At 40.9% G+C, this 16,763-nt stretch overlaps 1 protein-coding gene across 3 annotated transcripts in view; it reads left to right on the forward strand.

The window, feature by feature from the left end:
• SH3RF2 (SH3 domain containing ring finger 2) overlaps nt 1-16,763 on the forward strand; it is a 143,644-nt gene that overhangs the window by 94,548 nt on the left and 32,333 nt on the right. For all 3 annotated transcript variants that reach the window (XR_012330900.1, XM_019924636.3, XM_019924635.3), the window contains exon 6: nt 16,222-16,313. Coding sequence is in view for 2 of the 3 variants with exons in the window: in XM_019924636.3 (XP_019780195.1) it covers nt 16,222-16,313 (92 nt within the window). In the remaining variant the exon portion in view is untranslated. The remainder of the gene's footprint in view (nt 1-16,221; nt 16,314-16,763) is intronic.

Here is a 16,763-nt window from a genome sequence, read left to right on the forward strand (position 1 = left end):
GCACCTTCAGCCCCACCCCTCGGCGGCGCCAACATGCACCACGTTTACATAACTATGGGTTTAAGTGTCTTCCCTGGTATACATGGTGAGGTCCACCTGAGGAAGGAGCTCTATGTGTCTTGTTCGTTGCATTAACTCCAGTGCCCAGGACCAACTATGGCCCACACATTGCAATTGCTGACTGTGGCTCTTAAGCCTCTTTTTTTTAAAATTTAATTTAATTAATTTATTTATTTTTTAACATCTTTATTGGAGTATAATTGCTTTACAATGGTGTGTTAGCTTCTGCTTTATAACAAAGTGAATCAGCCATATGCATACATATGTCCCCATATCCCCTCCCTCTTGAACCTCCCTCCCATCCTCCCTCTTGCGTCTCCCTCCCTCCCTCCCACCCTCCCTATCCCACCCCTCTAGGTGGTCACAAAGCACTGAGCTGATCTCCCTGTGCTATGCGGCTGCTTCCTACTAGCTATCTATTTTACGTTTGGTAGTGTATATATGTCCATGCCACTCTCTCGCTTTTTCACAGCTCACCCTTCCCCCTCCCCGTGTCCTCAAGTCCATTCTCTAGTAGGTCTGTGTCTTTATTCCCGTCTTGCCCCTAGGTTCTTCATGACCTTTTTTTTTTTTTTTTAGATTCCATATATATGTGTTAGCATACGGTATTTGTTTTTCTCTTTCTGACTTACTTCACTCTGTATGAAAGACTCTGGGTCCATCCACCTCACTACAAATAACTCAATTTTGTTTCTTTTTATGGCTGAGTAATATTCCATTGTATATATGTGCCACATCTTCTTTATCCATTCCTCTGTCAATGGACGCTTAGGTTTCTTCCATGTCCTGGCTATTGTAAATAGAGCTGCAGTGAACATTGTGGTACATGACTCTTTTTGAATTATGGTTTTCTCAGGGTATATGCCCAGTAGTGGGATTGCTGGGTCGTATGGTAGTTCTATTTTTAGTTTCTTTTTTTTTTTTTTTTGCGGTACACGGGCCTCTCACTATTGTGGCCTCTCCCGTTGCAGAGCACAGGCTCTGCACGCCCAGGCTCAGCGGCCATGGCTCACGTGCCCAGCAGGCTCAGCGGCCATGGCTCACATGCCCAGCAACTCCACGGCATGTGTGATCTTCCCGGACCGGGGCACAAACCCGCGTCCCCTGCGTCACCAGGCGGACTCTCAACCACTGCGCCACCAGGGAAGCCCCCTATGTTTAGTTTTTTAAGGAACCTCCATACTGTTCTCCATAGTGGCTGAATCAATTTACATTCCCACCAACAGTGCAAGAGGGTTCCCTTTTCTCCACACCCTCTCCAGCAAGCCTCTTTTAATTAAAGACGAGAATGAATTTTTAACTTCATAAAGTTCAGTGGTCGACTCTAGATTATCCATAGTGTTGGTATAGAAACTACCGTATAATAGTTAATTTTCTGTCTCTAAAATGCAGCCCTTCTCCCGACCCTAAGTGAACACTCTGTAGGTTCAGGCCCTTGTTAGCTCCTGGGAATACTGAGATGCATGACCACAAGGGCTTGGGAGTAGGTCACACTCTGTTGAGGAAGATAGTACCCCATACCCACCAAGCTACTGAAAGGCATGAGCCCCGGAGGAAAGAGCTGAGTGCCACAGCATGGGGGTGGGGTGGGGGGGAACAGCAAACTTACATTTGGGAAAGCCGGGGACCTGAAAACTCCTCTAGAAGAGTAGGGCTGCTTACTGCCATCCCCCACCGCATCCTTGGGTCCTGGTCTCGGTCCAAGACCTCGCAGGGCCGTCGCATAAAAGGAGCTGCTCAGCCCACCCCACCCCACCCTGCACAGCAGCTAATCACTTGGTAGATCAAAATAAGTAGAGTTAATTAATATATACACACTACTATATATAAAATAGATAACCAAATCTAAAAAGGAGTACAAATGAATGTATTTACAAAACAGAAATGCAATCAGAGACTTAGAGAATGAACTTTTGGTTACGGAGCTGGGGGGGAAGGGTGCAGGGAAGGGATAGTTAGGGGGTCTGGGATTGACATGGACACACTACTATATTTGAAAAGGATAACCAACAAGGACGTACTGTGTAGCACAGGGAACTCTGCTCAGTGTTATGTGGCAGCCTGGGTGGGAGGGGAGTCTGGGGGAGAATGGATACATGTACATGTGTGGCTGAGCCACTTTGCTGTGCACCTGAAACCATCACAACATTGTTAATCAGCTATACTCCAATATAAAATAAAAAGTTAAAAAAAAAAAGATAACCAACAAGGACCTACTGTGTAGCTCAGGGAACTATACTCACTATCTTGTAATAACCTATAATGGAAGAGAATTTTGTAAAAGAATATATATATATATATTTATATATATATATTTATATATATATATGTATAACTGAATCACTTTGCTCCACACCTGAAACTAACACAACATTGTAAATCAACTCTATTTCAATAAAAATTTTTTAAAATAAGTAATAGTTATTGAGCACTTGCTTACAATGCGCTAAATCCTGTACATGGATTCTTTTATTTAATCCTCCTAACAACTCTGTGAGACAAATACCATTACTGCCCCCATTTTAACAGATGACGAAGTGGAGGAGCCACAGTGTTCAGTCCTTGCCCAAGATCACACATCCTGGAAAATGCTAGAGCCGCATGCTTGAGTACTAGGCTAGACCTGCCTCCAGACTCCTGGACAGGAGCTGACTCTGTGCCCACATGACTGATGAGGCTGACACAGGGCCAGTGGAATGTTGCAGCAGCTCTGTGCCAGGCGCCGTGCCCCCTTCCTTCCTCACTTAACACCTTGAGACCTGAAAACACCCAGAGGCCACACAGCGGTAGATTCTTCTGTTCCCGATAAAGACTTCTTTTAAATGAGTCATTTCCTTCAAAAAGGAGGAAAAACTGTTTTTAGATAGCAGCAGAAATACCCACCCCTACCCTCAAGTACATACCCTTTCCCTGATCCTGCTCAGATCCCCAAATCCTATCCCAGGAAGCACCAGATGCTAGAGGACCTCGCATGCAGCCTCACAAACCCTTTCTGGCTCGGAGACCTGAGGTCACAACTGACCTCAGGAAACCACCCGCCAGAGGCCCGTTCACTCAGACAGGCTGGGCGTCTGTCTTGGATGCCAGTGACAGGAACAGACTTGCCTCCTCAGAAGTTGGCTGTCTACCTGGTTGTCTTTATTTACTGCGTGGTGCCTTTGTTTCTGTCTTGTTCTGTCTGTCCTCCTTCCCTGCCTTTATCTATCTTGCTCTCTTTTCCTATCACTCCATTCATTCATTCATTCATTTTTGTTTTCACCTTATTTACTGAGCTTCTGTCTGATGCATAGGTTTCCACCTTTGATTCCTCTCCTATTCAGGTGGCCCCCTGCCATGAGGGCCACTGCCTAGCTGTTCACTGTGAAGCTGAGCCATCACCCTTATCTCCTTCGCTGACCAATCCCAGAGCTTGGGCTGGGTCAAGCTATGGCCACTTGGATGTTTCCTGCCAGCTAGATAATATATTCCTATTTTTTAACAGCTTTATTGAGCTATAGTTACATAAAGTTCAACGATTTTAAGCATACAGTTCAATGACTTGGCAGATGTAAAAAGGTAATGACTAACAAAATCAAGATATAGAACATTTCTATCACCCCCAAAAGTTTCCTTGTGCCCCTTTGCAATCAATCATCTCTCCCCATCCCTGGCTCTTGGTAATCCCTAATCTTGCCGTCACTATAGTTTTGGCTTTTTTTAGAATGTTACATAAATGGCATCACAGAATATGTAATTTCGTGTTTCATGCTTCTTTTACTTAGGATGATGTTAAGATTCTTCCATGTAGTTGCATGTATTCCTGAGGAATATTCCCCTGTGTTTGTACCACAGTTTGTTTATTCGTTCACCCATTGATTGGCATTTGGGTTGTTTCCTGTTTCTGGCTAAAATAAAGCTGCTATGAACATTCATGTACAAGTCCTTGTATGGACATAAGTTTGCATTTCTCTTAGGTAAAAACTTGTGAGTAGGATGCTGAGTAGAGTGGTAAGTGTATATTTCACTTTATTTAAAACAGTCAACTTGTTGTCCTGTGTGGTGGCACCATTTTACATCTCCATCAGCAATATATAAGAATTCTAGGGCTTCCCTGGTGGCGCAGTGGTTGGGAGTCCGCCTGCCGATGCAGGGGACGCGGGTTCGTGCCCCGGTCCGGGAGGATCCCACATGCCGCGGAGCAGCTGGGCCCGTGAGCCATGGCCACTGAGCCTGCGCGTCTGGTGCCTGTGCTCCGCAACGGGAGAGGCCACAACAGTGAGAGGCCCACGTACAGCAAAAAAAACCATTCTAGTTGCTCCACATCCTCACCACCACTTGGTATGGTCAGTTTTTAACTTTAGCCATTCTTATAGGTGTATAGTGGTATCTCATGGTGGTTTTAATTTGTATTTTCTTGATAATTGTTGATGTTGAGCACTTTTTCATGTACTTACTGGCCACTCAATATATCTTCTTCTGTGATGTCTTTTGCCCACTTTTTAATTGGATTATTTGTCTTCTGAATGGGTTACGAGTTTCCCCAGTCTTTTCTTAATCTCCCTTTTCTTCTTCTTTCCTCTATCCCTCTGGATCTATCTCTTTCTCCCACTGCGTCTCAGTCTCAGTTTCTGACTCTCTCCCCAACTTTCAGAGTTGTCCACTATCTCCCTCTCTCCCTCCTCCTCCTTCTCCATTTGTATTCTTCCTTCTCCTCTCAGACACCTCAAAATCTGAGAATCTGTCCTCGTTTCCCATTCCACATTAGAAGGAACTCCATCACAAGCCCAGTGATTTCCGTTCTGGCAGGGTTCCATGTTCCAAAGAGGGGGAAAGATCCCCTCTCTAGTCGAAGACCTAGAGAGGTAAAAAGCCTGGTATAATGAAGGGATGACTTTTTTGCATGCTGGCATCTTCCTCCTCCCTAAGTGATTTATAGTGTTTATGGATGGCAGGGCTTTTTACTCAAACATAACACTGGAAAGTCACAGGTGTTAAGTGAGGTTCATCCTGCTTAATCAGTGGTCCAACAGCCTACACAAACATAAGATTAGTTGTTCACACAACAAGGCCCTCCCTTGGCACATCTCCCGATCCCAGCAGGGTTTTATCTTGCCCAGTTGCAGGGAAGGAGATCCTAGCCCAAAGCCAGCAGCTTGTTTAAGGAAACTAGTATGAAAGTGTTTGATTGCAAAGCTCAGAGCACTTTATGCAGTGTTAGAGACTTTCAGATGGATAACCATGCAATAGTCTTTGGGGTTTTTTTAAATACAATTTTTAAAGGTCACACTCTATTTACAGTTATTACTAAATATTGGCTATATTCCCCATGTTGTAAACACATCCTTGTAGCCTATCTTATACACAATAGTTTGTACCTCCCACTTCCCCACCCCTATATTGTCCCTCCTGCCTCTCCCCACTGGTAACGACTAGTTTATTCTTCATATCTGTGAGTCTGCTCTGTTTTTGTGATATTTATTTGTTTGCTGTATTTTTTAGATTCCACATATAAGTGATATCATACAGTATTTGTCTTCCTCTGTCTGACTTATTTCGCTTAGCATAATGCCCTCCAAGTCCATCCGTGTTGCTGCAAATGGCAAAATTTTGTTCTTTTTTATGGCTGAGTAGTATTCCATTGTGTCAGTACACCACATCTTCTTTATCCATTCATCTCTTGATGGACACTTAAGTTGCTTCCATATCTTGGTAATCATAAATAATGCTGTTGTAAGCATTGGAGTGCATGTATCTTTTCTTTTTTTTTTAATTTTTGAATTTAGTTTTATTTATTTTTTTATACAACAGGTTCTTATTAGTCATCAATTTTATACACATCACTGTATACATGTCAACCCCAATCTCCCAATTCATCACACCACCGCCACCATCCCCCTGCCGCTTCCCCCCTTGGTGTCCATACGTTTGTTCTCTACATCTGTGTCTCAATTTCTGCCCTGCAAACCAGTGCACCTGTACAATTTTTCTAGGTCCACATATATATATATATGAGTTAATATATGATATTTGTTTTTCTCTTTCTGACTTACTTCACTCTGTATGACAGTCACTAGATCTATCCACGTCTCAGCAAATGACCCAATTTCATTCTTTATTATGGCTGAGTAATATTCCATTCTATATATGTACCACATCTTCTTTATCCGTTCGCCTGTCGATGGACATTTAGGTTGCTACCGTGACCTGGCTATTGTAAACAGTGCTGCAATGAACATTGGGGTGCATGTGTCTCTTTGAATTATGGTTTTCTCTGGGTATATGCCCAGTAGTGGGATTGCTGGATCATATAGTAATTCTATTTTTAGTTTTTTAAGGAACCTCCATACTGTTCTCCATAGTGGTTGTATGAATTTACATTCCCACCAACAGTGCAAGAGGGTTCCCTTTTCTCCACACCCTCTCCAGCATTTGTTGTTTGTAGATTTTCTGATAATGTCCATTCTAACTGCTTTGAGGTGACACCTCATTGTAGTTTTGATTTGCATTTCTCTAATCATTACTGATGTTGAGCAACTTTTCATGTGCTTCTTGGCCATCTGTATGTCTTCCTTGCAGAAATGTCTATGTAGGTCTTTGGCCCACTTTTGAATTGGGTTGTTTGTTTTTTTAATATTGAGCTGCATGAGCTGTATATATATTTTGGAGATTAATCCTTTGTCCATTGATTCATTTGCAAATATATTCTCCCATTCTGAGGATTGTCTTTTCATCTTGTTTATGGTTTCCTTTGCTGTGCAAAAGCTTTGAAGTTTCATTAGGTCCCATTTGTTTATTTTTGTTTTTACTTCAATTACTCTAGGAGGAGGATCAAAAAATATCTTCCTGTGATTTATGTCAGAGTGTCCTTCCTATGTTTTCCTCTAAGAGTTCTATAGTGTCCAACCTTACATTTAGGTCTCTAATCCATTTTGAGATTTTCTTTGTGTATAGTGTTAGGGAGTGTTCTAATTTCATTCTTTTACATGCAGCTGTCCAGTTTTCCCAGCACCACCTACTGAGGAGACTGTCTTTTCTCCATTGTATATCCTTGCCTCCTTTGTCATAGATTAGCTGACCATAGGTGTGTGGGTTTATCTCTGGGCTTTCTATCTTGTTACATTGATCTATATTTCAGTTTTTGTGCCAGTACCATATTGTCTTGATTACTGTAGCTTTGTAGTATAATCTGAAGTCAGGGAGTCTGATTCCTCCAGCTCCACTTTTTTCCCTCAAGACTGCTTTGGATATTCAGGGTCTTTTGTGTCTCCATACAAATTTTGAGATGATTTGTTTTAGTTCCGTAAAAAATGCCATTGGTAATTTGATAGGGATTGCATTGAATCTGTAGATTGTTTTGGGTAGTACAGTCATTTTCACAATATTAATTCTTCCAATGTAAGAACATGGTATATCTCTCCATCTGTTGGTATCCTCTTTAATTTCTTTCATCAGTGTCTTATAGTTTTCTGCATACAGGTCTTTTGTCTCCCTAGGTAGGTTTATTCCTCAGTATTTTATTCTTTTTGTTGCAGTGGTAAATGGGAGTGTTTCCTTAATTTCACTTTCAGATTTTTCATCATTAGTATATAGGAATACAGGAGATTTCTGTGCATTAATTTTGTATCCTGCAACTTTACCAAATTCATTGATTAGCTCTAGTAGTTTTCTGGTGGCATCTTTAGGATTCTCTATGTATAGTATCATGTCATCTGCAAACAGTGACAGCTTTACTTCTTCTTTTCCAATTTGTATTCCTTTTATTTCTTTTTCTTCTCTGATTGCTGTGGCTAGGACTTCCAAAACTATGTTCAATACTAGTGGTGAGAGTGAACATCCTTGTCTTGTTCCTGATCTTAAGGAAATGCTTTCAGGTTTTCACCATTGAGAATGATGTTCGCTGGGGTTTGTCATATGTGGCCTTTATTATGTTGAGGTAGGTTCCCTCTATGCCCACTTTCTGAAGAGTTTTTTTTTTTTTTTAACCATTTTAAAAAATATTTATTTAGTTATTTTTTTGGTTGCGTTGGGTCTTCGCTGCTGCGCGCGGGCTCCCTCCAAAAGCGGCGAGCAGGGGCCACCCCTCTTTGCGGTGCGCAGGCCTCCCAATGTGGTGGCCTCTCCTGCCGTGGAGCACAGGCTCCAGGTGTGCAGACTTCAGTACTGGTGGCACACAGGCTCAGCAGTTGTGGCCCGCAGGCTCCAGAACACAGGCTCAGCAGTTGTGGCACACGGGCCCAGTCTGGAGAGTTTTTATCATAAATTGGTGTTGAATTTTGTCAAGAGCTTTTTCTGCATCTACTGAGACGATCATATGGTTTTTCTTCTTCAATTTGTTAATATGCTATATCACATTGATTGATTTGCGTATACTGAAGAATCCTTGCATCCCTGGGATAAATCCCACTTGATCATTGTGTATGATCCTTTTAATGTGTTTTTGGATTCCGTTTGCTAGTAATTTGTTGAGGATTTTTGTATCTATATTCATCAGTGACATTGGTCTGTAATTTTCTTTTTTTGTAGTATCTTTGTCTGGTTTTGGTATCAGGGTGATAGTGGCCTCATAGAATGAGTTTGGGAGTGTTCCTTCCTCTGCAATTTTTTGGAAGAGTTTGAGAAGGATGGGTGTCAGCTCTTCTCTAAATATTTGATAGAATTCACCTGTGAAGCCATCTGGTCCTGGACTTCTGTTTGTTGGAAGATTTTTAATCACAGTTTCAATTTCATTACTTGTGATTGGTCTGTTCATATTTTCTATTTCTTCCTGGTTCAGTCTTGGAAGGTTATACCTTTCTAGGAATTTGTCCATTTCTTCCAGGTTGTCCATTTTATTGGCATAGAGTTGCTTGTAGTAGTTGCTTAGGATGCTTTGTATTTCTGCGGTGTCTTTTGTAACTTCTCCTTTTTCGTTTTTAATTTTAGTGATTTGAGTCCTCTACCTCTTTTTCTTGATGAGTCTGGCTAACGGTTTATCCATTTTGTTTATCTTCTCAAAGAACCAGCTTTTAGTTTTATTGATCTTTGCTATTGTTTTCTTTGTTTCTATTTTATTTATTTCTGCTCTGATCTTTATGATTTCCGTCCTTCTGCTAAATTTGGGTTTTGTTTGTTCTTCTTTCTCTAGTTCCTTTAGGTGTAAGGTTAGATTGTTTGAGATTTTTCTTGTTTCTTGAGGTAGGCTTGTATTGCTACAAACTTCTCTCTTGGAACTGCTTTTGCTGCATCCCATAGGTTTTGGATCCTCGTATTTTCATTGTCATTTGTCTCCAGGTATTTTTTGATTTCCTCTTTGATTTCTTCAGGGATCTCTTGGATATTTAGTAACGTACTGTTTAGCCTCCATGTGTTTGTGTTTTTTCAGTTTTTTCCCTGTAATTCATTTCTAATCTCATGGTGTTGTGGTCAGAAAAGATGCTTGATATGATTTCAATTTTCTTAAATTTACCAAGGCTTGATTTGTGACCCAAGATGTGATCTACCCTGGAGAATATTCCGTGCTCACTTGAGAATAACGTGCAATCTGCTGTTTTTGGATGGAATGTCCTATAAATATAAATTAAATCTATCTGGTCTATTGTATCATTTAAAGCTTCTGTTTCCTTATTTATTTTCATTTTGGATGATCTGTCCATTGATGTAAGTGAGGTGTTAAACTCCCCCACTATTATTGTGTTACTGTCAATATCCTCTTTTAGAGCTGTTAGCAGTTGCCTTATGTATTGAGGTGCTCCTATGTTGAGTGCATATATATTTAAAATTGTTATATCTTCTTCTTGGATTGATCCCTTGATCATTATGTAGTGTCCTTCCTTGTCTCTTGTAACATTCTTTATTTTAAAGTCTATTTTATCTGATATGAGTATTGCTACTCCAGCTTTCTTTTGATTTCCATTTGCTTGGAATATCTTTTTCCATCCCTAACTTTCAGTCTGTATGTGGCCCTAGGTCTGAAGTGGGTCTCTTGTAGATAGCATATATATGGGTCTTGTTTGTTTATCCATTCAGCAAGCCTGTGTCTTTTGATTGGAGCATTTAATCCATTCATGTTTAAGGTAATTATCAATATGTATGTTCCCATGACCATTTTCTTAATTGTTTTGGGTTTGTTTTTGTAGGGGTTTTTCTTCTCTTGTGTTTCCTACTTAGAGAAGTTCCTATAGCATTTGTTGTAGAGCTGACTTGGTGGTGCTGAATTCTCTTTGCTTTTGCTTGTCTGTAAAGCTTTTGATTTCTCCATCGAATCTGAATGAGATCCTTGCCAGGTAGAGTAATCTTAGTTGTAGATTCTTCCCTTTCATCACTTTAAGTATATCATGCCACTCCCTTCTGGCTTGTAGAGTTTCTGCTGAGAAATCAGCTGTTAACCTTATGGGAGTTCCCTTGTATGTTATTTGTTGTTTTTCCCTTGGTGCTTTCAATAATTTTTCTTTGTCTTTAATTTTTTCAATTTGATTATTATGTGTCTCGGCATGTTTCTCATTGGGTTTATCCTGTATGGGACTCTCTGCGCTTCCTGGACTTGGGTGTCTATTTCCTTCCCATGTTAGGGAAGTTTTTGACTATAATCTCTTCCAATATTTCCTCTGGTCCTCTCTCTCTCCTACTTCTGGGACCCCTATAATGTGAATGTTGTTGAATTTAATGTTGTCCCAAACGTCTCTTAGGCTGTCTTCATTTCTTTTTTCTTTTTTCTTTTTTTTTGCGGTACTTGGGCCTCCTACTGTTGTGGCCTCTCCCATTGCAGAGCACAGGCTCCGGATGCACAGGCTCAGTGGCCATGGCTCACGGGCCTAGCCGCTCCGCGGCATGTGGGATCTTCCTGGACCGGTGCACAAACCCATGTCCCCTGCATCAGCAGGCGGACTCCCAACCACTGCACCACCAGGAAAGCCCCTGTCTTCATTTCTTTTCACTCTTTTTTCTTTATTCTGTTCAGCAGCAGTGAATTCCACCATTCTGTCTTCCAGGTCACTTATCCATTCTTCCGCCTCAGTTATTCTGTTATTGATTCCGTCTAGTGTATTTTTCATTTCAGTTATTGTACTGTTCATCTCTGTTTGTTTGTTCTTTAATTCTTCTAGGTCTTTGTTAAACATTTCTTGCATCTTCTCGATCTTTGCCTCCATTCTTTTTCCGAGGTCCTGGATCATCTTTACTATCATTATTCTGAATTCTCTTTCTGGAAGATTGCCTATGTCCACTTAATTCAGTTGTTTTTCTGGGGTTTTATCTTGTTCCTTCATCTGGTACATAGCCCTCTGCCTTTTCATCTTGTCTATCTTTCTGTGAATGTGGTTTTTGTTCCACAGGCTGCAGGATTGTAGTTCTTCTTGCTTCTGCTGTCTGCCGTCTGGTGGATGAGGCTACCTAAGAGGCTTGTGCAAGTTTCCTGATGGGAGGGACTGGTGCTGGATAGAGGTGGCTGTTGCTCTGGTGGGCAGAGCTCAGTAAAACTTTAATCTGCTTGACTGCTGATGGGTGGGGCTGGGTTCCCTGTGTTCGTTGTTTGGACTGAGGTGACCCAACACTGGAGCCTGCAGGCTCCTTGGTGGGGCTAATGGCAGACTCTGGGAGGGCTCACACCAAGGAGTCCTTCCCAGAACTTCTGCTCCCAGTGTCCTTGTCCTCACGGTAAGCCACAGCCACCCATCACCTCTGCAGGAGACCCTCCAACACTAGCAGGAAGGTCTGGTTCAATCTCCCCTGGGGTCACTGCTCCTTCCCCTGGTTCCCAATGTGCACACTACTTTGTGTATGCCCTCCAAGAGTGGAGTCTCTGTTTCCCCCAGTCCTGTCAAGTCCTGCAATCAAATCCCAGTAGGCTTCAAAGTCTGATTGTCTAGGAACTCCTCCTCCCGTTGCCAGACCCCCAGGTTTGAAAGCCTGACGTGGGGCTCAGCACCTTCAATCCAGTGGGTGGACTTCTGTGGTATAAGTGTTCTCCAGTTTGTGAGTCACCCACCCAGAAGTTATGGGATTTGATTTTATTGGGATTGTGCCCCTCCTACCATCTCATTGTGGCTTTTCCTTTGTCTTTGGATGTGGGGTATCTTTTTTGGTGAGTTCCAGTGTCTTCCTGTCGATGACTGTTCGGCAGTTAGCTGTGATTCTGGTGTTCTCACAAGAGGGAGTGATAGTACATCCTTCTACTCCGCCATCTTGGCTCAGGCTCTCTCGTCATCTTCTACTTGTTGGTCAAGTTCCTCTAGGTCAGGAGTGCATGTATATTTTCAAATTAGTGTTTTTTGTTGTTTTTTTGTTTGTTTGTTTTGGACATACACCCAGGAGTTTAATTTCTGGGTCATATGTTAGTTCTATTTTTATTTTTTTGATAAACCTCCATACTGTTTTCCACAGTGGCTGCACCACAGTGGCTCCCACCACCAGTGTACAGAGGTTTACTTTTCTCCACATCCTCACCAACATTTGTTATTTGTGTCCTTTTTGATGATAGCCATTGTCACAGGTGTGAGGTGATATCTCATTGTGGTTTAGTTTTGCATTTCCCTGATGATTAGCAATGTTGAGCATCTTTTCAACGTGCCTGTTGGCCATCTGCATTTCCTCTTTGGAAGCATATCTATTTAGACCTTCTGCCCATTTTTAATCGGTTGTTTGTTTTTTTGATGTTGAGTTGTATGAACTGTTTACATATGTTGGATAGTAATCCCTTATTGGTCATATCATTTGCAAATATCTTCTGTCATTCAGTAGGTTGTCTTTTCATTTTGTCAATGGCTACATTTGCTGTGCAAAAGCTTTTAAGTTAATTAGGTCCCATTTGTTTATTTTTGCTTTTATCTCCTTTACTTTAGAAGACAGATCCAAAAAAATATTGCTACAATTTATGTCAAAGAGTGTTCTGCCTATATTTTCCTCTAGGAGTTTTATAGTATCCAGTCTTACATTTAGGTCTTTAATCCATTTAGAGTTTATTTTTCTACATATCAGGTGGACTCTCAACCACTGTGCCACCAGGGAAGCCCCCTTTCTTTTATATGTAGCTGTCCAGTTTTCCCAGCATCACTTATTGAAGAGAGACTGTCTTTTCTCCATTGCATAGTCTTGTCTCCTTTGTCATGGATTAATTGAACGTAAGCGTGTGGGTTTATTTCTGTGCTCTTTATCCTGTTCCATTGATCTGTGTATCCATTTTTGTGCCAGTACAATACTGTTTTGATGACTATAGGTTTGTAGTATAGTCTGAAGTCAAGGAATGTCATTCCTTCAGCTCTGTTCTTCTTTCTCAAGATTGTTTTGGCTATTCGGGGTCTTTTGTGTTTCCATACAAATTTTTAAATTATTTGTTCTAGTTCTGTGAAAAATGCCATTGGTATTTTGAAAGGGATTGCAATGAAGCTGTAGATTGCCTTGGGTGGTATGGTCATTTTAACAATATTGATTCTTCTAATCCAAGAACACAGTATATCTTTCCATCTATTTGTGTCATCTTTGATTTCTTTCATCAGCGTCATAGTTTTCAGAGTACAGGTCTTTTGCCTCCTTAGGTAGGTTTATTCCTAGGTATTTTATTCTTTTTGATGCTGTGGTAAATGGGATTGTTTTCTTAATTTCTCTTTCTAATCTTTCATTGTTAGTGTATAGAAATGCAACAGGTTTCTGTACATTAATTTCATATCCTGCAACTTTACCAAATTCATTGATGAGCTCTAGTAGTTTTTCTGGTGGTGTCTTTAGGATTTTCTACTCATAGTATTATGCCATTTGCAAACGAGCAGTTTTACTTCTTCCTTTCCAATTTGGATTCCTTTTATTTCTTTTTCTTCTCTGATTGCCATGGCTAGGACTTCCAAAACTATGTTGAATATAAGTGGCGAAAGTGGACATCCTTGTCTTGTTCCTGATCTTAGAGGAAATGCTTTCAACTTTTCATCATTGAGTACGATGTTAGCTGTGGGTTTGCCATATATGGCCCTTACTGTGTTGAGGTATGTTCCCTCTTTGCCTGCTTTCTGGAGAGTTTGTATCATAAATGGATGTTGAATTTTATCAAATGCTTTTACTACATCTACTGAGATGATCATATGCTTTTTGGCATATTTTTAAAGCTTATTAAAATATATTTCACATAACATACATTTAAGCCATTTAAGATGTACAAGTCAGTGGTTTTTAATATATTCACAGATGTGCAACCATTTTCACCACAATTTTACAATATGTCACCACCTCAAAAAGAAACCCTGTACCCTTAACTATTATTCCTATATCCCCCTAAATCCCCAGCCCCTGGAAACCACTAATCTACTTTCTATATAGATTTGCCTCTTCTGGTCATTTCATATAAATGGAATTATGTAATGTTTTTTGTGTCTGACTCCTTTCAATTAGCATAATGTTTTCAAGGCTTATCCATGTTCTGGCATATATCAATACTTCATTTCTTTTATGGTTGAATAATATTCCACTGTATGGATATACCACATTTTGTTTATTCATTCATTAGTCAATGGACATTTGGGTTATTTCCACCTTTTGTCTATTATAAATAATGCTGCTGTAAAATTCATGCACAAGCTTTAGTGTGGACATATGTTTTCATCTCTCTTGGGTATTGGACTTACTGGGTCATATGGTAATTCTATGTTTAGTCATTTGAGGAACTGCAAAACTATTTTCCAAAGGGCCTGAACCATTTTACGTTTCCACCAACACTGTATGAGGGTTTTGCTTTCTCTACATTCTTGCCAACACTTGTTACTATCTGACTAGAATAGTTTTCTGATCCTATACCTGGATTGAAATGTCACACATACATACGCAGCCATACATATATTTCCACAGTCATTGGCACACACATAAAACTATACCCATTCATATTTGCACACACCTCTAGAGTTTACATACCTACACACATAATTCCAGATAGACATTTACAACCATACATACATATAATCACACAGAGTATACATGCTTATCAATCCACAGACCCACATATGTGAACATAATCAGACATACAATAGACCAGTGCCATCATACATGTACATACAATTGTCATGGGTTCTGAAAAAGCATACGCAATTGTAGAAAGAACCAGAGATACATATACTTGGTAATGGATTAGCAACTGCCCAAACACACATATGCAAATAATAGTTATACCCACAAAAGCACAGTCGTAAAAAGGCACACATACCATCGCTTATGAGTTGACAACTAAAGACAGATTGAGTGTATTTACTCTGGATGGCATGGAGATGGTTGAGGTTTCATTAGTCCTTGGTGGACTGGGTAGAAAGGTCTTTTTGTTCATTTATTCATTCTTTAAGCTACAAGTACATATTGGGCACATAAGAAATACAATGATGAAAAAGACATAGTCCCTGCCCTCATGGAACTTACAGTCTAGTGATGGGGGATGGTCAGTAACTAAACAAGGAAACAATCACAGCCTGTGATATATGCCAAGAAGGAAATGAGCAAGGTAAGATGTTAGACAACAGGCAAGGTGCCAGGATAATAGGCAGTTTCCGATACTTTTAGCATTATTGCTCCCTCTTTCATCGTGGAAAAGTAAAGAGGATGCAGATTTACCTTCCTTAAGTCACTGGGTAAACTGGTGTGTGTGTGTGAGTGTGAGTGTGTGTGTCTGTGTGTGTGTTAATACTGATAGTGTGGGCTCAGGACCTAGACAACCTGGTTTAAAAGTTTGTTTCATACTAGTTAGGTAACTTTTCTTTCCCTCAGTTTCTCATCCAAAAATAGGGATGATAATAGTCCCTTTAATAAGGATTAAATTAGCTGTTACTTGTAAAGCTCTTAAAACTGCCTGGCGAGTGTTAAGTTCTCAATATTAGCTATTGTATCATTTTATGAGAATAGGTTTTCATAGAGGGAGGTGAGTGCAGTGGGAGATGGGTAGGCAGGGGCCCAGGGAAGAGATCGAGGATCCTGGCAGTACCCTGTTGACTGTAAACTAGACAGGTCTTCTCCTCTGCCCTCTCTGAGCAGTCTTTTGGATTGTGACCCTGGCATGCCACCCCAGCAAACGATAAACCAATCTACCACCACTCGGCTCTGCCTACAGCCCCAAACCACAGAGAAGACACATGCTGGGTGGTGCCAGGCGTGGCCCTTGGTTTTTGGTTGTGTCAGGCTGCCTCTACTGTGGGCCTGGCTGGTGATGTTCACTGGTTCTGCCTGGCTTTTCTGTCTGTGTAGGTCAGCACTTATCACCCTGCACCTGCCTCCCCAGGACATTCCACAGCCATCATCAGTCTGCCCGGCTCCCAGCAACACCTCTCAGCTAACATGTGAGTAAAAAAAGCTCAACCCTCCACTCCCGGTCCTGGCATAGAGGGGTCATCTTTGCCATCCCTCTGCCATCAAGCATCTCCCGTCCCCAACCAACACATCCAGAGAGATAACAGCTCCCCTTCTTTTACAACCTCCAAAGGGAATAATGGTGAAAAACACAAATTACCAAACCACATCATCCTGGCTCATTATTTTACAAAAGTAGAAAGAGACTGGAAGATTATATACCAAAACATTACAGGAAGCTTAGGTACTGAGCAATTTCTATTGTCTTCCTTTAGATTCACAATGCAAGGTCATCAATAGATGTTGCTCTGGTAATCAGCAAGACATAAATATAGCATTTTAGAGGGGAAAGGAACTTTGCAGATGGGAACACTCTCCTAGCCCCTTTGATAAAACCTTTCAGTGTCTCACAGTCCATAGAGTCTAGGACTTCCTAACAT

Source organism: Tursiops truncatus, chromosome 3 (genome assembly GCF_011762595.2).
Source record: "Tursiops truncatus isolate mTurTru1 chromosome 3, mTurTru1.mat.Y, whole genome shotgun sequence".
NCBI classification, from domain to species: Eukaryota; Metazoa; Chordata; class Mammalia; order Artiodactyla; family Delphinidae; genus Tursiops; species Tursiops truncatus.